Below are 20,543 nucleotides of genomic sequence, written 5' to 3'. Positions count from 1 at the left end.
TCCACGTGCTGCATGGGGAAAGTTTACCAACTTAAGTCAAATCCAGGTTAAAGTCAAAATGGAGGAGTTGGTGCTGTCAGGGGAACCATGCAAAAAAAACCTTCAGTGCAACAGCATTTCTGCTCACTGTCCTCAGTGAGGTGATTTTTGCTTCCCCCTAACTTTAAGAACAAAAAATTAGCAATTCATGCTACAGATGTCACAAGTTACAAAGGAGATTTATGCAACAGTCTACCTGGAACGAGGTCGAGTTAAATGCCATTGCTTTCCCTGTGGACTCACGTCCACGCACCGAGTCCTGCTTTATGAAGATAACATCAGAAACTGCTCAGCAAAGCTTCAAACAATCCCAGTCTAAACCAATTCTGCTTTTCAGATGCCCTTGTGCATTAGGTTGGGGTGTTTTGGTTTGGTTTGGATGTTTTTGCTGAAGACAAAAGGATTGGAAAGATTGGGTGTTAGTTTGCCATTGGCAATATTCTGGTTTTCTCTTAGGGGCTTTTTATGCCACATGTTCTTTTCTAACACAAATAATTAGTTTGAAATCTTGACTAACAATGAAACAAACTCTTGCAGATTAGAAGTCAAAAACCAACATTGATTTCACTGCGAGACAACTAACAAGCGTGGTACGAGATGGAAATCTGGTGTCCAGTCAGCACATTCATACAAAGCCACCAACACTTTTAGTCTACTTTCAAACTTCCTATTAGCAGCTCTGATGTTGGAATGTAAAATGCATTTTACATTCTGGATGAATAAATCACATAGGCCAGCATAAATGTTTCATAAATTCCTCATTTCTTGTTGTCAGTTGTCTCGGCAGAAACTGAAATCTACGAAGCTGTAAAAGTGGCAGATTAATTAAGACAACTGTCTGCTTTCAGTAGTATTTGACAAGCACTGGGTGATGCTATGTACCCAGTATAGATGTCAAGGACTATAATGGCCTTTTAGAAATACAGAGTACCCTTGACTCCTTGGTGACCATCTTGCAAGTCCCTTGGATTTTAACATTTAATATCTGTTTATAGATCCATATTCATGATAAACTGTTTTTTCCTTCACTTCAGCACCAAATGAGAGAGTAGGGTTTTCACCTTCTTCAATCAAGAAACAAGAGTTTATGTGTTTTTCCTTTTGAGACCATTAGACTAGACCAGAAGAGAGTAAATTAAGATAGGAAGAACAAAGAAATGGATGCAGAAAGCGAGCCCTCGGCCTTCAAGAGATATTACAGATGAGCCAAAAACAGGCTCTTTGAGGAGAACCAAGTCCCTGCTCCCTTCCTTAGCAGTCTGCCGGTATCAAAACACAATCAGGGTGAAAAATGAGCTTTGAAGGTTTAGTTTGGATCTGTGGAAGTGCCATTTGAAGGAAAGCCAAGCTCAGCACACATTTGTATAATTTCATTGCTACACTAAGGTACTCTAGCGCTGAATTTGGCAGGGAGCAAAAACACAATGATCCCTCTCTACACCCCTTCATCAGTATTCACCTGAAAAAGTGCATTTGCTTCTTGGCACTCCTGCAGCAGAAACACTTTGTCAAACTGGAAAAGATGAGGAATAATTCTTAAAAAAACTAATAAAATCCTCAGATGCTGTCAAAAGCACTGAAAATTACAGGTTGAACAAAAACTCTGTGGCTAAGAAGTTGTATTTTCTGGGACAACACACAGCAGCGAGTGCTGAATGTCCATGTGGTAGGCCTAAAAAGTGCTTCATGCTGTACCAAAAGAGGAAGGCACATCCCAATATGAATATATTAACCAGGTAACAACTGTGAGATGTATCACAAATAGGGAAATGTCTTCCTTAAGGAAACTTTTCCTTGAGAAAATGTGACTGAAGCGTTTGGGGAGGAAGCATGATGCAAAGAGTTTGACAAACGAAAAAGTATTCAGTGTTCCTGAATTTAGAGAAAACATGTTTGGTTTTGACAGTTGGCAACTTTACTCTGATTTTTAAAGATTAACCATGGGTTTCTGGCTGAATGGATGCAAAACAGCTCAGCAGGAAAGAACATGAGACAACAATGTGGGAGGAGGATGAATACTCACAAATGTGTTGTAGTATTGCACGTCCTTTTAAAATCCCACTGACAAAAAACATGCACCTGAAATGCACTCCACAAACGTTTCTGTTTCAGTACCTTTGTGAGTGAAATGTCAGAAAACAATAAATTACCTTCTTCTCTGTCTTAGTCACTTTTCCAGCTTTGTGAGCACTTTTGTTACACCCTGATGCTGCAGAAATGACTGGGCCCACGATGGCTAAGCCACAGAAATAATACATTTTATCAGAGCCAGACATGGAGGGGAATAAAACCAGTGATCACTCAGGACCTGAATTCTCAGGGGGAAAATTTCAGTGTGAAGAAATAAGTAATGTCACACAGGTATCTGTAAAGTTTTCGGTTACTACGGGCTCATCTGTTCCTCCCACTAAGCTACTGCAGTTTGGCTGCAACAGGAATCAACGTTTATGTTCATGTGCAACATGAGAAAACCAGAAAAGACAAATAAAAGCCAGGGAGGGTGGCTACAGCTGTTACAGCCTTCCTTGTCTGATGGTCTGTGAACCTCATCCATCCAGCTCACAGGCAAAGGAGTAGTCTGATGGGCTCACTGCAATGGAGAAGACCATCTGGAGGACTCGGTGATTTTTGAGGATAAACTGCCACATGTTGCAATGCACTTCAACATCCATGTGCTAGTAGAAGACTACTTGTCCCATGCATTCCCACTTAACTGCTGCTGGATCTTGATCCCAAGGTTCCTCCCACAGAACAGATCAGCTGCCAGCCAAAGATTTACTTTGCAACATGGACGTGATTTGACAAGAACTCAGGAAAACCAGTGGTAATCATGGGCAAGCACCAGGGCTGATGCCCTAAAAGCACTGGGGAACTCTGGGGTAGTGTCCCACCTTTGCTGCCACGCTGTGTAAATTGCACTTAACTCCAGCAACTCCAAAGGCAAAGTTTATATTGTCCTCTGTCTCTTCCTGTTAACACTTAGGTTTCTCCCCCTTGCCATATTCCTTTCACAGCATTCATGAGCACCTGGACTGCAGTTTAACTGCAGTTTCTCTTCCACCTCTAAAAGTTGATGGATGGTCATGGAATTTACAATCCAGTTTCAAATCTAACTACAGAAATCTTCATGACAGCCAAGAGAAGCATTTAAGCCTGAACTTCTATTTATAACATACAAATAAACCTTTTCTATTCCTTCCAAAGACTGAAATATTGGTTTTTTTTTTTAAATACTGGAAAAGATTAATAAAACTCAAGTGTGAAAAAGCAGTACATACTTCACTCACTAGATATTTTACATGTGAAACAGTATTAAATGAAGCTGACAGGTAAAATCACAATTTTAAGTGAAAATTGCTACACCTTCTGTGTTTAAAAATAGCTGTCACGTGACACCAGCTTTTACTGTTGGCAAAAATGGAGCCCTGCTAACACATCTTTTGATTTAACACCTTCAGCTTCATTTAATTACCTACTTCATGCTCCTGCTTTTGTAAGAAGCAAGTATTCACACATTCTAGCTCATTCCAAAAAAATAAAGCAGTTTTATCTTTGGGTTTGTGGCGTGGACAGCACTTAATGCTGCTGTTGAAATACACAGAGGGGACTGACCCAGGCAGTTGCCCCAGAGTACAGGCTGCCTGTTGGTACAGGCGCTGTGATGTCTGCAGCCTATACACAAGGACACCTCAACCCACCTGAACGTGCTCTTCCAGTTATTAACTGAAATTGAATGTTGAGAAGTGGCTGAGGGAATGGGGGTGTTCAACCTGGAGAAGAGGAGGCTGAGGGGAGACAGGAGCCCTCTGACACTCCCTCACAGGAGGTTGCAGTGAGGTGGAGGTTGGTCTCTTCTCCCCAAGTGAGTGACAGAGTAAGAGAAAACAGCTTCAAGTTGCACCAGGGGAGGTTTAGGTTGGAGATGAGGAAGAACTTCTACCCTGAGAAAGTTGTCAAGACACTGTCCCAGGCTGCCCAGGGAGGTGGGGGAGTCCCCAGCCCTGGAGATATTGCAAAGCGATGGAGTTGAGGCCATGGGTTAGTGTTGGGCTCGGCCTTACATCCAGCTGAACTCTGAATGTTAACACACTAGAGTCTTTTGAGCTCAGACAGAAGAGAAAAAGAACCTCAGAATTACAAAATACAACTTAACATCTAAAATCACAGTTGGGATTTTGCAGCTGTGGTAAGAAAATTTAGGTAATTTGAAATAAAAGGAACTCTTTCACTAAAGAATCTACCTGATGAAATGTAAAGGTTTCTGCAACTCCTGAAACAATTAAAGCAGAAATCAGGCAAACAGAAATATATCACAATGTGTATTATCCACCATTCAGTGCAGAACATATTGGGGTTTTTTCACCTTTTGATAACCAAAAATATCATAAAAATTAAACTGATAAATACATTGGCCCATGTAATGTGTGTGTGAGAGCAATCATCACAAAGTCTTTTGGTGTCAATCCAGGTTTAGATTCTAGGAAGGACAGTAACATTCAAATCATTCTTTTATGTTTCAAGTTAATTTGACAACGCTTCTTCAGATCTCAATTAGACTCTTACCAGAGAATTATCATGACACATAGTCTAATAACCTCCTGTAGCTTCCTTTCAAAACAATATGTTAAACCAGTAATTCTTAACACTGTATATATATATATATATATAGGTTGGGGGGGGGAAAGGGTGCAAGTATCCAAAATAATGAGTTGGCTTTATTAACACCTTGCTAAAAACAAAAGAAACCAGACAACCACAAAATATTGTGGATGATGATTCCAGAAAGTGAGGAAGAAAAAGCTATTTGCAATGTTATCTTGCAACCCTTGAGCCTGGCTGCTGCTTTCCCTCACTTGTATAGAGCTCATTTGCCCTATTTTTCTTTTAAAGTATTGCATTTCTGAGCCACCTCTGAAAACAACTGACTGTGAGGTGCCTCTTAATTGCTCATCACCTGTTTGCAGAATAACCACTTCAGAGTTGGTAAAATATATCAAGGAAGATGACCAATGGGGCAAACTCGTGGTTTAGTAGTAGCCCTACCAGAGGAGCCCCACGAAACATCCCATGTGTAAAACCTACAGCAGAAACTGGAAAGTCCACTGGACAAAGTGTTCTAAATTCACACACCTCTTAACAGCTCTCAGGTTTCATCAGGGACACGCAGTGTTCAATATGTCTTGAAGGGATTCAATCGGCCACCGCTCAAAAGGAGGACAACCAGTTAATGAATGGGAGTACTGCCAGGTCTAAACCTTAGGACTTCCTTGCTACTTAAAACTTTGTTAAGGAGCCAAAATTAGCAAGGCCTTGTGACAGAAGAAAAAAAGTCTCTAAAACATCTTAGTTCACCTTTTTTCCCCTTCATATATACAGCTTCAAGAACACCAGGATCATTTTATCCCTACACGTTTCTTTCTAGTTCAGGAAGAGATGTTCCCCAATACCCAATTCTTTTCTCTAAAGTCACTGTCATTTTCTTGTGGCAAATAAAAGGTTGAAGAATCATGGAATATCTCAGAAATATTTTGAGATGATATTAACTACTCCTGAGCCGTGAGCATGTGCATATTAGTCTAATGCTTCACGGTGATTTTTTGAAGTGAATACTGAATAAGGTTCATTCTTTCCCCAGAAAATTACATTGTGATGAAATACATCTGCAACAGTTTTCACTTTATAGAGCTGGCATGCTCCAGAGCTCCACATTCCCAGGAGGAGAGCAAATCCCATCCATGCTTTAGGGACAGAAAAATAGGTTTGTCAAAGGAAGCATAACAATAAGAGACAGAACAAGGGGAGTCACGGCGGTTTCTTGATGCGGTCACTCAGCCCAAGCCCACCTTCCTCGCTGCAAGATGCCTTCACCCAAAACCAAACACATGCCTTCAAATACATGAAAACCATAATTTAGACTATACAATAATGATCAAAATGCTAGCTATTTTAGTACTGGAAATCATTATTCCACCTCTAGATCCCAGAAGAGATTAAACGTGATACAGACATGAGGGGAGTACTCAGAGAAGCAGCAGTTTGGGAGGGATCTGGTGTAAGTGAGCATAGATCACAGAAATGAAGGAGAAAGATCTATTAAATCCTTTGGACTGTAAACCCCCAACTGTTATCAATATATTACCTGTGCCAGGCACTACATTTCTAACTGCTAATGGCTGGGGTAAAATAACCTGCTATGGAAAGCATCAAGGGAAATGAGCACCTGCTGAAGCACACTCCTGCAAGGAATCTCAGCCTTTTGAGTAGGCAAAAAAACCTTGTGTTATTTTAAACATTGTCAATTACATTCATTTTACTCCCAGGTCCAGTTAATTTGACAGGTACAACAATAAATCCAACATCCTGCAAGGTCTTTACTGAAAAGGTCACTACACTACGCAACCAGGTTTTACAAACAGCAACAAAAACCATCCCTCCATGTACAGAAACTGTATCTTTATATAATTTATCATTGTGCATTCATCTCTCCTATTTACTGGTGAAGACCAAGCTTTTGGCACATGAATTAAGTTTGAAAACTGGCTCAAAAGACAGTGAGAAAATTTCTGTGGCAAACAGTGGGAGGCTTTTCCATACAGAGAGGTATTTGGCACTACAGGGGGAAAAAAAGCAAGCTCTCATTTGAAGTTTATTTCATTCCATCCCTAAATAAATGCTGTTGTTCAAGTTGCATGTCTGGACTCTTAAACCTTCTAAACAAGTAAGCACAGAGTCCTATAGGAAATGTATTGTCTGGGAAAGCAGCACTGATTCCTTCTAATCAAAGCTGTTTCTATTGCTCAGACTCTTCTTGAAACAACACATCTCTTCTCCTCCTAAAATACAATTGCATTTCAAACAGTCCCCTCGTCACAATATCCTAGCTGGAAATGTAAAACAGTTGCCATATTCTGTAATGACACTTATTGAGGAAATATTGTAATCATTAGTGCCCCAGTTATAAGTGTAAGCTTTCAAGTCATGTCTACTAATAACGTCTTTGAACATGGTATTAACATTGCACCTCTGCAGAGGGGTGTTTGTGTATCCTCCTCCCTCCCCATAGATCTGATACTACTTGATGGTCTGTAACACTGCGTTGTGTCCCTGTAGTTTCCTACCCAGACTGTTTGTGGGCCCTCCAGACAATTTTCCACTGCTGTGAAAGCCACATCTCCATCCATCAGCAGCTTGGGAGGGATTTTAAATAAGAGCTTTTGCACTTGCACCTAATTTGACAGATGCAACTTGACTGGTCAATTATGCAAGTGCAAAGAGCCTATTTTCATACATTTATTAAAAACATTAGTGGGTTTTTTCCTTTTGCCTGTATAAAACCCAGCAGAATATTGCAATTAAGCAAAATTTCAATAATCTGAAACCCAATTCTATTTTAGCTGTGGGTTACTTGTCAGGAAGAATAACTCTCAGGCAAGTGAAGCCTGTGCTATGTTTTAAGGTTCACAGTTGCACAGAACTTGCTTCAGTTGATAAACACTTCAGTGTTTGCACACTATTGATGGAGAGTCACATACATAGCTCAAGTTAATTCCAAAAGCACAGTATAGATCTGACAGGTACTGCTATGACAACCATGGAGCAGAACAGCCCACATGTCCCTGGAAGCTCCAAAAATAAACACGTACAAGCCACTCTGGTAACAGTGAAAAGGTACATGTTTACCAGATGGATCTCTCCATTATTTTCTCCTCCTCTTTCCAAGATTTTTGTCTTGTTTTTCTCAAAGAAGATTCATTTAGATTGTGGACTGGGTCTGCAGGAGGAAACACACCTCCACCCACCTGCAAAGCCAACGTAGCACTCGTGGGGAGCAGGCAACACCCGCCACATTCCTTCCCAAAGGCAAGATTCATTTCCTCTGGGAAAAAATACGTAGGCACCAGAAACCTCATTCTCACCGAGAAGCATCTCATTCCTTCTTCTCTGACTTCAAAAGGCAATATAACCAGGTATTTTATGTAAATGTGGGCATTAGACACAAAAAAACGGAACAGAAAACATCAAATTCATTTTTCACAGGCAGCTCAGCTTTCCACTGCAACAGCTGCAGATGAAAGTAGTAGCTACAAATTAATATATCATAAGGTCTACCAAAGGAACTGATTGTCTCAAATGCCAAAAGTAAGACCAAAGACTAAATTATTTTCATTTACAAAAACACAGAGAGGAGCTGTTTTCATGTTCCGAGTTATGTGTTTAAGAGGAAGCTAAGTTTAGCTTGTCAGTGTGTGACAAAAGTCAAAGCCAGTTTCTAAAACATACCTGAATCATTCCTAAACACAATTTAGAAGGGAAAAATATAAACAAGACAAAATCCCTGCCAGGTTGGGTTATTTAAAACTACTTTTACAGTTGAAACTCCTTGAGTGCATTTTCCTGCAGGAGACGCTTGGGAAGGAGACTCCAGAGCACTCCCCATCCCTATCCTGGAACACAGGAAAACCTCTTGATTCCTTGCAGCTATTAAATACAGCTGTTGGGGTTTATCACAGAGACCTGCCTGGCACGAACACCACAGGGGCTGAGGATCAGGCCAAATGTCATTATCAGGCATTTGGTGGCTTGCTCCGAAGCGGCTGCCACAGGATCTGTCAACATAGCTGATAAAAACACTTCCTTTTAATCCAGTGATATCATGCCCTTACCTGTACAGGAATAACTCTTGAAAATGTGGACACATATAAACCTTACAACAGATGTAATTTGCAGGTGCCCAAGTGTCTTTAAACGGGATTATCAGCAATTTCCAACAGAACCATTTAAAACCGCATGTAGCGTTTTCTTTCAAAGTTGTCTTAGCTCATCCTTACTTTTAGGCATCCAGTAGAAGGAAAGCTACATAAACTTAAACCAGACAGAATCCTAGTGTTGCCCAGCACTGAGAAATAGCCCAGAGTGACTGATACTCACTGAATGACCAGACAGCAGAAGGCAGTGCATTCCCTGCCCAGATGCAGGCTGAGCGGGGCAGCCCTTACTGACCTGGCGCTGCACACTCTATGGACGTGCCGCTACCTGCCGTGGCCAAGTTCACCTCCAAGTCCCAGCCCAGCATCCACCAACCAATACTGAGTGATAGGGCTCATATGACTCTCAAGAGATCACTTAAGCTTTCTTTCTCTTGAATTATAACCAGCATCTTAATAGATGCCTGTGGAACTGAGCTGCTGGAGACTTCCCAACGTCCCAAGCATCCCGCTGCAGAGCTCGCTGCCAGAGTAGCTCCCCTCGCCTGGAACCTGAATGCTTCTTGCTAGTTTATGACCAATATTTCTCACACAATTCAACATGGCTTCACAAAGGCTATTCCCATCTGCTCCACTGCTACACTTTATGTATCTGAAGACCAGTTCCTCTCTTTCTGCCACTCTATCTTCTCTCTTCTTTAGATTTTACCCCAAAACAGTGGTCATTTTGACAACACATGGATAAAGAGTTAATTATTAAATACTGTATGGGTATTCTTCTGTATCAGCCACCTCTAAAAGTACTGTGCTGGCACGTATTGGCCTTTTAGGCATTCTGCTTTCTGGTTTAGGCACAGCCTCTTGCTCTTCTCCTACAGCTAGTTGTTTCATATGTACATGCTATGGTCTACTGCTCATCCCTGTCATCCTGCCATCAGTGGTCCCGTCCATCTCTGTTGCTTGGATATTGTTGGTTACTGTAAAACAGCAGCTGATTTGGACCATAATTTGACAGTGCAAGGAAAAGCCACAGCATCAGTTTGTATGCTCTTTTCTCTCACCCTCTCCAACAACACACGTTGCATAGCACCTTATGAATCTGTGACTACTGTGTCTTGCCAGGTCTGAGCAGCAGACAGCAAACCAATCCCACCCTTAACGGACTGGTGGCAAAAGACAGGATTACAGGAAACTGGTGACATTCAAAACCTCAGGCTCTTGATTAATAAATTGCCTTGTTAAAACAATAGTTGCTGGTTGTAACTGAATTAGAGAAGGCAGGAAATAGAGTATTGTGGCACATGTAAGAACAAAAAGGTAATAATTATCTCACTAGATATGAAGCTTTTTGGGTACACTTCAGTGGGATTTGTGGTAATTCAATGTAACTATCTGCCTTAGCATGTAGAAATAATCCTATGCTTGGCACAGGGCACTGCAGGGAAGGGAAAACAGAGAGTACCCTGAAGTTTTAATGTACTGTACTAAAAATACGTGTGCACACAGAATGAGAGTCATTTGGGTGATTATTACTGAGTGTGCACATATTTGTGTATGCTGAACCCTACTAGTAAAGTTCAAAGAAGCACAGTACTACATTTTATCGAAACATATATGTGTAACTATTCCCTGTAAGATGGTTGTTCATGTGTGTTTCTCCATTTCCTCTCTTCCCCCAGAGCTTCAGCTCTTTCTCAGCCAGAGTATGTTTCATCCACTGTTAGCTATCTGAAAGCAAACAACGAAGGAGCTGCTGGGGCTGTCTCTGCCATGAAGGTGAAGAAATACCTCCTGAGGAACTGGTCTCTGCTGCATGCAGAAGGAGCTTGAAGGTCTAAGCTCCAGCTAGGTTGGCTTTTTTTTTCTTTGCTTCACACTAGTAGATATATTTAATGCAGGCAAACAAACTCACAAACATTCTGGATATAGTTAAAAATTGGCTCACTTCATTCGGATAGTGGCATGGAAACACTCCACGTGCAGCAAGGAGTGCTTGCAAGAGTGACACAAAATGGCAATGCTCTGAGTTTCTTCTATTGAGAGGATGAGGTAGCTTTAAATGACAGAATTTGGTCTTAAATTTCTCCTCATTTTCTTCAATAAAAGTTTATATGGGTGAAAAGAAATGGACCAGATGGACCAAAAGGTATTTTACAATGGAGCCTTTTGTTCTTGGAAATCACATCAACAAGAAAAATGAAAAGCACTTGAATCAATTCAGAACCATTTACAAACAGGCTGTAATAAAAATGAACCTGTAAATTAGAGATGGACAAACCCCCTTTTGCCCTTCTGCAGATATTCATCAACAGCAGAATGACAGTTTGGTTTTTAACTTTAAATACTACACAAATATTCTACTGAGGTTATTCAGAAAGAATCAAAGACCTTAACAGCACATCCTCTTTCTCCTTCTGCAGGACTTAGTGTTAAGAATGAGAGAAAAAAAGAGAAGACTATTTTTAAGGATCAGAAAATCAAAGCCTAACTGCAGGTCTCTGCATCACACTGTATTACTTCAAATTTGCAGAGTGAGGAACTGCCAGGTAAGAATCCCTTTGTGCTGTAAAGAAGAAACGGTGGGGAAGGAAAGGCTCTTTCTGTATTTTTGCTCTTTCATTTCTATGACCAGAATTCCAGAGTTTTAAAAAAAAACAAACCCTGAACCAAAGTCAAATCCCCACTTAAATGAACAGTGAGAGTTCATTAGGCAATATGCTGAAGATAATATAAGAAATATTCATCTTTACATCTAGGGGAAGAGCCATCATAATACTGCTCGATGCTGTTGTGACTGTAACTGGCATTCAGTGTCCAGAGCTGTTCTCCTGTTCAAAAGGATGCCAGGTAATCTATGCTCTGAGGCTTTCCAAAGCAACTGCAGTATGACTCGGGAGAGAGAGTTGGAGTTCTTGAACCAAAACCACTTTCAACATGAAAAAAGAAAAGAGCCCCAATGGGCTTTAGATCTTCCTCATCAGTTGGTCTCAAAGGGCTCTTCATTTAAAACAGCAGGTGCTTCAGGAGCTGCAGCCACACAGAAGTGTGCATCCATAGGCAGTGGGTATAACTCCAAAGATGGCAGAAGCTCCCAGCTCATATTTATTAAGAAAGGATTTTATTAGGTGGTTAAGGAGACTTCAGAGCCAAGATTAAAGTTATGGTGCATTTTTACAACGAGAGTAGGAGCCGTGGTTCAGGGCTTCATATAAGTAAACACTGACAACTTTATAGCCATGGTAGCTACCACTAAGACTTCTCCAAGCAACTAGTAAATATCATGTTTTTTCCTTATACTTTCATCACAGTACACATAAAAGCATTTGACACACCTAATAAACGCCACAAACATGAAATACAGCACAAAGGCATGCTAAATAATGGTAAAGCTGCAATTACTGAGCAAAACCCCTGACAATTAGAAACATTTGTAGCCTGTCTCTTCTTTACCAGGTTGATGGAAGCTGGTTTAAAATGCCCTGTCAATCCTTGCTTGTCAATACCACTGGAAATATTTCATAACATAGAACTCCACATCAGTATTGGAGATCACTAGTTTTGGAGGTCACATGCCAAACATGCCATTTATCCCCAAAGGAACAAATTCAATTATTGTGAGATGTGTGTGGATCCCTCCTGCATCTGCACTTCACTCCAAAATTTTGCTGCTTGGTACAATGTCACCTTTAATTTGCGGTGGACTCCTGGAATCCCAAAGCAGGCCACTGAAGCACTGCCCTGGCATCTCCAAAGTCAATTTTTAACTATCTATTTGCATCACTAAAAGGAATAAAAAACCCACCAAATCCTCCTAGCTGCTGCATTGTGTTTTACTGTTTCCAAGCAACACTGTTGTCTCAGATCAAACGGGAAACAGCCATCTCGGAAAGCTACAGTGATTTTTCCTCTGTACTCACTTATTCTGCATCATGTTCATTATAACCCAGTCGAAGGGATAGACGTTCTTCCCGATGAGATTCTTGAACATGATGAATGTTTCCATCAGAAAATCCTAAAAAAACCAAAAGAGAAAACATTTGGAAAAGACCACTCTTCTAGATCAAAGAAGACAGAAGCGATGGTGTCAGTTATTAACGACCAGATTCCAAAGGTGTCTCACAGTTCCGCCTCATAAAGAAGCCATTATTCATACACACACATCAACTCCAGTCAGGCATATTTATAGATGATGTACATAAACCCTGCAATAATTCCATTTCAACTGTTCAGAAATGATAACAACAGCAGTCCTGCATTGCAAAGAACCCACGGTGTAACTCAGGAACAAGCACTGCTTTGACAGACATCCAAAGGCAGTTTCTGCCGAAAGTGTTGATTTCTATACCATAGACAAAGTCTCCCAGTGCCTTCTTGTGCAGAGACACGTCCCTGGCCTAGGCTGGAAACTTTTTACACGTATCCTGGTGCATGGAAAGAGAAGAAAAAAGCTAAGGTATTAATTTGAATGTTATGATTACACTAAAAATACTCCCTGGAGTCAGTTGATGAGTTTTCCTTTCCCTTGTGAATACCCTCCTGAAATCTTCTCTTGCCTGAAATCAACATTATCTATGTATTCATAGAATCGTGGAACGGTAGGGGCTGGAAGGGACCTTTAGAGATCATCTAGTCCACCCCCCCTGCAGAAGCAGGTTCTCTTATCAAAAGAACTCTAAACTCTATCTCAAAGCTGGATTCAGGGAAGCGTGGTGGAGCACATTACCCCAGGCTGGGGTAGATCTCAGCAACGCTTTGGCCATCCTGAAACTAGGAGAGTCCCTCTCCCAGAATGAAGCAGCAATAATTGCTTCTGCCAGTGATAAACCTGACCCAGAACAAAGTTGATTTAGTAGCATAAACCAACTTATTTCTACGCAGATATAAACAAACAGAAACTTCATGTAAATGAATGTTATAGTCACTGGACTTTTAACTAAGGCTGTGGTTTATGTAACCTTTCCAGTGAGAAACAAATACGAAGTTACTGCTCTCAAAAGTAATCCTCCACGTGTTGAGAGCCAACCTCTCCGCTGCATTTCATATTTTGATTCATTGTTCTCTTAAGATGTTTTTCCTGGCTCAGAAATTCACAGTTGGTGGGAAGCAAGGAGCTGCAGAGATCCTGAGAACACAACATCGAGATCAGGAAGCCACGTGAACTTTCCGGCTGCTCAGCTCCGCTGTGTGCACGGCATGGGCTTTGCTTTGGGAGGCTCTGCACCCCAGCTCCTGCTACCCAAGGAGACACCCAGGCCAAAGAGGCCCAACACAGCATCAGCAGCCAAGACAGTCGCATTTCAACCAAAAGAAAAGAATAATACTAGTAAGGCAACTCTACTGTTATTTAACCACAACCACTCCCAGCAACACAACATCAGTAGAGATGTTTTGACATTAATAGGATTGAGATAAAATTTGGACCTGCTTGTGGTTAATGAGATGTTACTGTTGCATAAGGCAACACTCGTCCCAGGCACACACTCCACTAGCTCAGTAAAATGTGTCTCCATTTAAGAGATCAAACTGCATACTTCACTGCCCCTTTTTTTTGATGTGTTCTGGTGAAAGAGTTACATAACGTGTAATAATCACGTTGCGTATTTTGCTGCCCAAGCATCGCACGGGGCTCCACTTGAGCGCCTCCTTGTTTTACAGCTGCGGATAGCGGTCCATTTTCTTCCTGATGCTGCCTCACAGCTCAACAACTGAAATGTTAGTAGAAGTGGCACCATGGGAAGGGTCATGCCCTAGCCAGGAGGGTAGATTTGAGCTCACTGTGCTTCCCCCCCCATCCCTTAATATTTTATGAACACAGATGTATGCTTTCCTGATTTCTTGTACCAAACCCTCCCTTACACTTTATTTGCCACTGGTTTCAGGTGCTGAGCCTCTGCACACTCTGCTGATCAACCTGTGTGGTATTGTCACATCCTTTGCTGATGCTGATGACCCTGGAAGTGGTGCCACGTGTGGCCAGACCTACTTTGCTGATTCAGCTCAATGTTTTAATCTAGTGATATTTACATTGTACTAATCCTTCTTTCACACTGGCACCGTAACGCTCTGTAACAACAAATCTAATTATTGATCAAATAACAAGCTTCTGATGCTTACCTGTCTCTTATGTATTCCTAGTACTGCCCTCTTCCATTTCATCTTTCTTATACAAAAGCAAATAGTTTATGGCTGGACTTAATGACCTTAAAGGTCTTTTCCAACCTAAATGGTTCTATATGAATTAACCTCACGCTATGAGCAAAACACAGCTTTTTTGAGGGGAGGGGGTGAGTGGAAAGAGAGAGAAACTATCAGTTCACTCTGTGCTGCTGGAGAGTCTGTTTTCAGTACACCTACATGCATAACAAATTGTTCTGAACATTAAAAAATGGTAATGTAATAAAAGGGACAAGGGCTGCCACTCCCATTCTCTTTCCAACTACAAATATGAATTCTATTTAATATTCCAAGGAAGCAAAATTCACAACAGATAGGATCCCTTAACAATTCCCATTTAATTACAGGAAGAAAACAGAGTCAGCTCTGCCTTGCAATTGGGCAGACAGTGACTTGAGGAGGCTCAGACAATTCCATCTCCCCCAGACTCCTGAGCATCACACTCCCATATACATTTGTATTACTATTCATCGTTTTCAAGACCTGGATGTCAAAGAGGTTCATAGAGTCACAGAATCATCAATGGTAGGGTTGGAAGGGACCTCTAGAGATCATCCAGTCCAATCTCCCTGCAGAAGCAGCTCCCACCTAGATCAGGTCACACAAGAACACGTTCAGGAGGGTTTTGAAGTCCTTCAGAGACGAAGTCTCCACACCCTCCCTGGGCAGCCTGGGCCAGGGCTCCCTCACCTCACAGTATAACAGTTTTTTCTTATGTTCTTCAATAAATTCTCAAGCTTGATAAAGATAATTAGATAAAACATGTAGGAACTCAGTTAGGTCAAGCTGATGAAAACTTGAGCTTTGCTGAGTCCTGAGGTACAGTAATCAGAAGCCAAATGACAGCTCAATTACAGCTTTTCAGGACAACAGCTGAACAGTTGAGCTGCACTATGAGGCTGACTGTGGGCAGTCCACTCTCCCCTGGTGTGGGAGGCTCTGAGTGAGCTGCCTCTGCAGGGTTTCACCACACAGGGCATCCCCATGACTCTCACGGTCACATCCTGCAACAAAGAGTCTGCTGAAGCCGTGCAGTCATCTGCCCACACCAACAGTTGAAGCTCATCACGAAGGATGGGCAATAGTCACCTATACACACACAGTAAAAGCCAAAATCCAGGGGTGCAAAAGATCAAAGGGTGAGAAGAAAAGGGAGGTGCAGAAAATTGCAATTTAACCCCCCTATGGAGTTTGTCTTTCTACATACATCACTGACTCCAGGACACTGTCGTGAATGCCTTTAGGAAGGAACACTTCCAAGATGCTCCACACGGCTAAACATTAACATATTTCTTTTTGTCAAGTAATAACCACACACATCTCAGCTGAATGTCAATTTCACCAAGTAAAAAAGGGACAGAGATCAGCTAGTCCCAAAAATAACCTCACTGATCTCAGATGATGTTTCATCTCAGGATGATAGTAGGCTTGATGGTAAGAAACTCCTCTTTGAACAGAAATACCTCAATGAACCTAAACAATATGTTCTGCAGAGAGATACAAGACTGGTTTTACTGCTTTTCACCTCATCTTTTCTAAGACTTTTGAGGCCAAGTAAGGCCATTATAACAATCTAAAACTGACATCCACATAACACAGGCCATAAAGTTTCCTCTACCAGTTCCAATACCAAGCTTATAATTTCTGGTTGAGCTCAAGAACTTCTGGTACACACTGAAGGAAGATTTAAGAGTCTGCAATGGTGAAGAAAAAAACCCCACAGCTTCACTTCAGTGCCCCATTTTTCTAGTAATTTCGTTTCTCAAGAAAAACCTATTAATTTCTGTTTGAATTCATCTAGTTGCAGGTCTAAATCCCTGCTTCTTGGGGATTAAACTGAAAAACCTGTAACAGAAGACGCAGTTACCACCTCCATATGTAGGGAGATGGGGTTTAAATGAACCACTTCTGGATCTAAGCTCTAATGGGTGAATCAAACAGCACTGGCTAAAAATACTGACAGATGAAAAAGAAATGGAAAAAGCATGAAAAGCAGGAGAAAGAGGGTTTTTTCCATCTAAATCATACAGTACCAAGACAGAAGAAACCAAAAGCTGTAAGAGAGGAGCATGGGCAAACTTGAACCGTAAAGTGCTGATAACAGTAAAAGGGATGATGCTCCTGGGAGAGCTCCACAGAGCATCAGTTCTGATGGTGAAACATAAAATAGTGAACAAGGTGTGGGTTTCATATTAACAATAAAACCTTGTCTACAAAGAAATACTTATGAAGACAGTAACTCCTGGCTTTGGTCCTCACTGAAAAGGGTATGTAAGCGTTTCTCTTCAATGGAGAGACCGAGTTGTGTCTTCATCTTTTGCCCTAAATGATGACTCAATCACTTGTATTTGTATTTTTAAACAAATCCCAAACTACTTTACCCACCCAAAGTTCCTTTTGTCATAGGATTAACAAGATTCTGCCATTAAACCTCCACACCTTCATTTATATTATTTCTACTTTAAAGCCAGTTTAAGATGGCATTTCCTACCATTACCATAATATCCATTTAATACTTTACTATGTGCTTTAGTTCCTAACACAAATCAGCATTTAATCAAGAGTGATACTGAAACATTTTAAAGGTACATTTTAATTAAAGACATAAAAAACCTACAGCCACTGACCACGTTTGGATTAGCATACCTGCCAATGCAAATGAAAGTCAAGTGGCATAACAGTGGGAAACAAGCAGTCAAACAGTACATATGCTGATGGAAAATATGATTTTAACAGTACTAAACAACTTCAGCTCCACAACTCAAGAACAACACAGAATCAGGACAAAAGAAAGAATTGATTCTTCATGTTTCCCAGTGCACTGCATGCACGTAAATCACGCTCTTAAAAACAAGTGATTACTTACTCACAGACCACTTGCCAAATTTCAAACACATCATTACTGCCTTGTTTTCATCAAGAAAGGTCTGACCTACAGAACCACCTTTCAGACAGTTTAAACCAAAAAAGCGAGACTTTAATACTTTATTGCTGTTAGAATAATCACAGCCTTCCTAACCAGTATTTTACTCTCTGCATTGCTTCATTACATGTTTTAAGAGTAAAGTGCTTTTGTTGTTTTCCATGTAAACCCCTGTGATCACTTTGCCATTTCCAGAGCCTAATGGTTTGGATCACTTTAAAAGTACAGAAATATTTGACTTGATTACACCTAACACTCATGCCTTTTCTGTGTGTTAAAAATGTTCTTCTCACTCCCTTAGCAGCATTTAGCTTGGGAATGTCGTGTTTGTAGTAGAAATGCACTGAAAAGGACAATCCATGGAAGCGCTCTGAGATTCTGAAGTAGAGAAACTGGGAAGGCATCCTTTTAATACTGCAATGCCGTTCTTCAGATCCTCTCCTGAATCATCAGCCTTGTACTTTAGTAATGCCAGATCAGGTACAAATAGAATGAATACCAGAGGCTCTAGCACCTGATCTGAAAACTGTCACAGGGCAAAGAGCTCGAGTCTCGTGGAAGTGTTAGAAAGAGCAGGAAAACTCAAAGGCATAAAGGAAAATGGGAAAGGCCAAACAAAACACAATGACACAAAGACAAGACCCTGGATTTTGCTGCATTGGCTTTGGAAGGAAAAAGGGAACCTAAATAAAGGCCACCCTGAAGATTAAAATGCAGGTGAAAGCTGCCTAAAACACCTAAGAGAATCCCCAGCACCAGAGTGAGTAATGTAATACAGCTGATCGGGCTTCAGGTCAGCCACTAATTGATGGAGCTCAGCCAATAAGTTTGGTAGCTACTTTGCAGCATGTACTTCCATATGGCAATGATAGTTTCAGGTCATTAGAGAGTTATTTCCTTAGCTATAAACTCTCCTCTATTACGCTCCAATTAAGTTGTGGTGTTGGCTGAGTTAGGCTACTGAATGTCTCTGAGAAGACAAACTTCAATTACTCCTGCTTATTTAACAACTAAGGGCATCTTTAAGGTTAAAATGTTTTGTATAAAATGTAAGCGAGCGGATCTGGAAGGAAAAGCTACTTAAACAAATGAAATTGGGACATCTGGAAGATTTAACATTGAAACATCCAATCCTCAAGAAAGCTTTTTTTCCCCCTTCTCTCCTTAAGCAAACCAGATTTTTAGTAATGGCTCAGCACTACTATTTCCTAATGCTCTCCTTTCATTGCCTTAAATCCACGGTCTCAGTGCTTGCTTGTTAAACTACTGAACAGCTCCAGAGAGGGGCTTTATTCCTGTGTGTGGCAGGAAGGTTAATGTAGTGCTTTACACATTCAGCAAGTGTGTAAGTCATATGGCTTTTAATTAATTGCTTTAACATTACATCTGTAATGTCAAACTCACTCTGTTCACGTTCTGTAAGCACACAGAACAAACAGCAAAAGGAAAAAACACAAACACGAGTTAAACTACCTTACAGACAGTTGAAACGTGTTGAACTTACCACAACATCTGACCTCATCTTCCCAAAAGTCTTGATTAGATGAGCATAGTGATAGTCCTCCATTTGCCTCAAAATGGCAGTCATGCAGGCAACAAAACTCCCCTGTCAGAAACAAAAGGACCCAAAAAATCCGTTACTGAAGATAGGGCAACGTGGCAGTTGGTAACAAAACATGAGATTGCCAGAGAGCACCATGTCATGATGGACAGAATTCCATCATTTCAATTCCTTAATGAATGTGCAAAATTCTCTCAATAAAACAAAAAAGCATCTTGAAAAGTTTCTGTTTCCAATTTCATGGCTTTATCACCATCTTCACTGAAGACTTTTGCAACATATTCTTCATATGAAAATTGCTCAGGCATTAAAGGCTTTGGAATGTAATAAACACACTGCTGCTAAAAATACCACACGGCACTAGGATTTGCATTTGGGAAGTCAATACTCTGCTCAAGGAAGAAATTTCTTAACAATCATTATATTGAGCACCACAGTTAAACCCCAAGCTTTAATTTCATTTAATTCCATGTAATTTCATTTTCAGACACTGTGATGCTCAACAAACCCGGTAATTTTCATAAAACCAGGAGAGCAGTACCAAACAGATCTCTGTCCAGCCATGGAGGAAGGAAAAAGTGACCAAAAAATGTTTCATCTTTCCTTCTAGCATATGAAAGTACTGGAGTAACACTTCTAGAGCTATGAGAAAGCCCCATGAATGACTTTTCTGCTTGTCTGTCCTCCTCTGGCTCAGAATTACTCTGGCTCATGAGAATTACTCAGAGAAGAAACAACTCTGTATATGGATTGGTGACATTGTAAATTCACCATTCTGTGCCATTTTCAAGGTTTTTCTATGTCACAGCAGAACACTCAGAATTCTTCTGTTTGTTCTACACCTAACATGGACTTTTTATTGTTACCTTTAAGGTCTGCATGACTTTCAACTTAAAATGGTTATTTCTACATCAGTTCAAGTAACTGAGATCGAATGCAAAATGACATAGAGTTATCTGCGTGTGTTATGAGCCCTCTCACTTACAGTCTATTCCCTCAACTTCCACCAGACAAGCACTCCTTGAATTTGCTCTACTCCTATGTGATGGAGTTGAGATCTAAACTCCTATTTTGTCCCTGCAAGAGTATTACTTTCGTAGAGGCGGCAATGGTACCTGCCAAGAGTCGCGAGGCACGTGCC

General features: G+C 40.9%; 1 protein-coding gene across 2 annotated transcripts in view; it reads right to left on the bottom strand.

Annotated features, from left to right (window-relative positions):
- Positions 1–20,543, bottom strand: part of DOCK1 (dedicator of cytokinesis 1) — a 285,055-nt gene that overhangs the window by 99,605 nt on the left and 164,907 nt on the right. For both annotated transcript variants that reach the window (XM_062000751.1, XM_062000752.1), the window contains exons 28-29: positions 19,346–19,447; positions 12,662–12,756 (exon numbers count right to left, since the gene is read on the bottom strand). In XM_062000751.1, coding sequence (XP_061856735.1) covers positions 12,662–12,756; positions 19,346–19,447 — 197 coding nt within the window. The remainder of the gene's footprint in view (positions 1–12,661; positions 12,757–19,345; positions 19,448–20,543) is intronic.

Source organism: Colius striatus, chromosome 8 (genome assembly GCF_028858725.1).
Source record: "Colius striatus isolate bColStr4 chromosome 8, bColStr4.1.hap1, whole genome shotgun sequence".
In the NCBI taxonomy this organism is placed as follows: Eukaryota; Metazoa; Chordata; class Aves; order Coliiformes; family Coliidae; genus Colius; species Colius striatus.
This window is presented reverse-complemented; position numbering and strand designations above follow the sequence as displayed.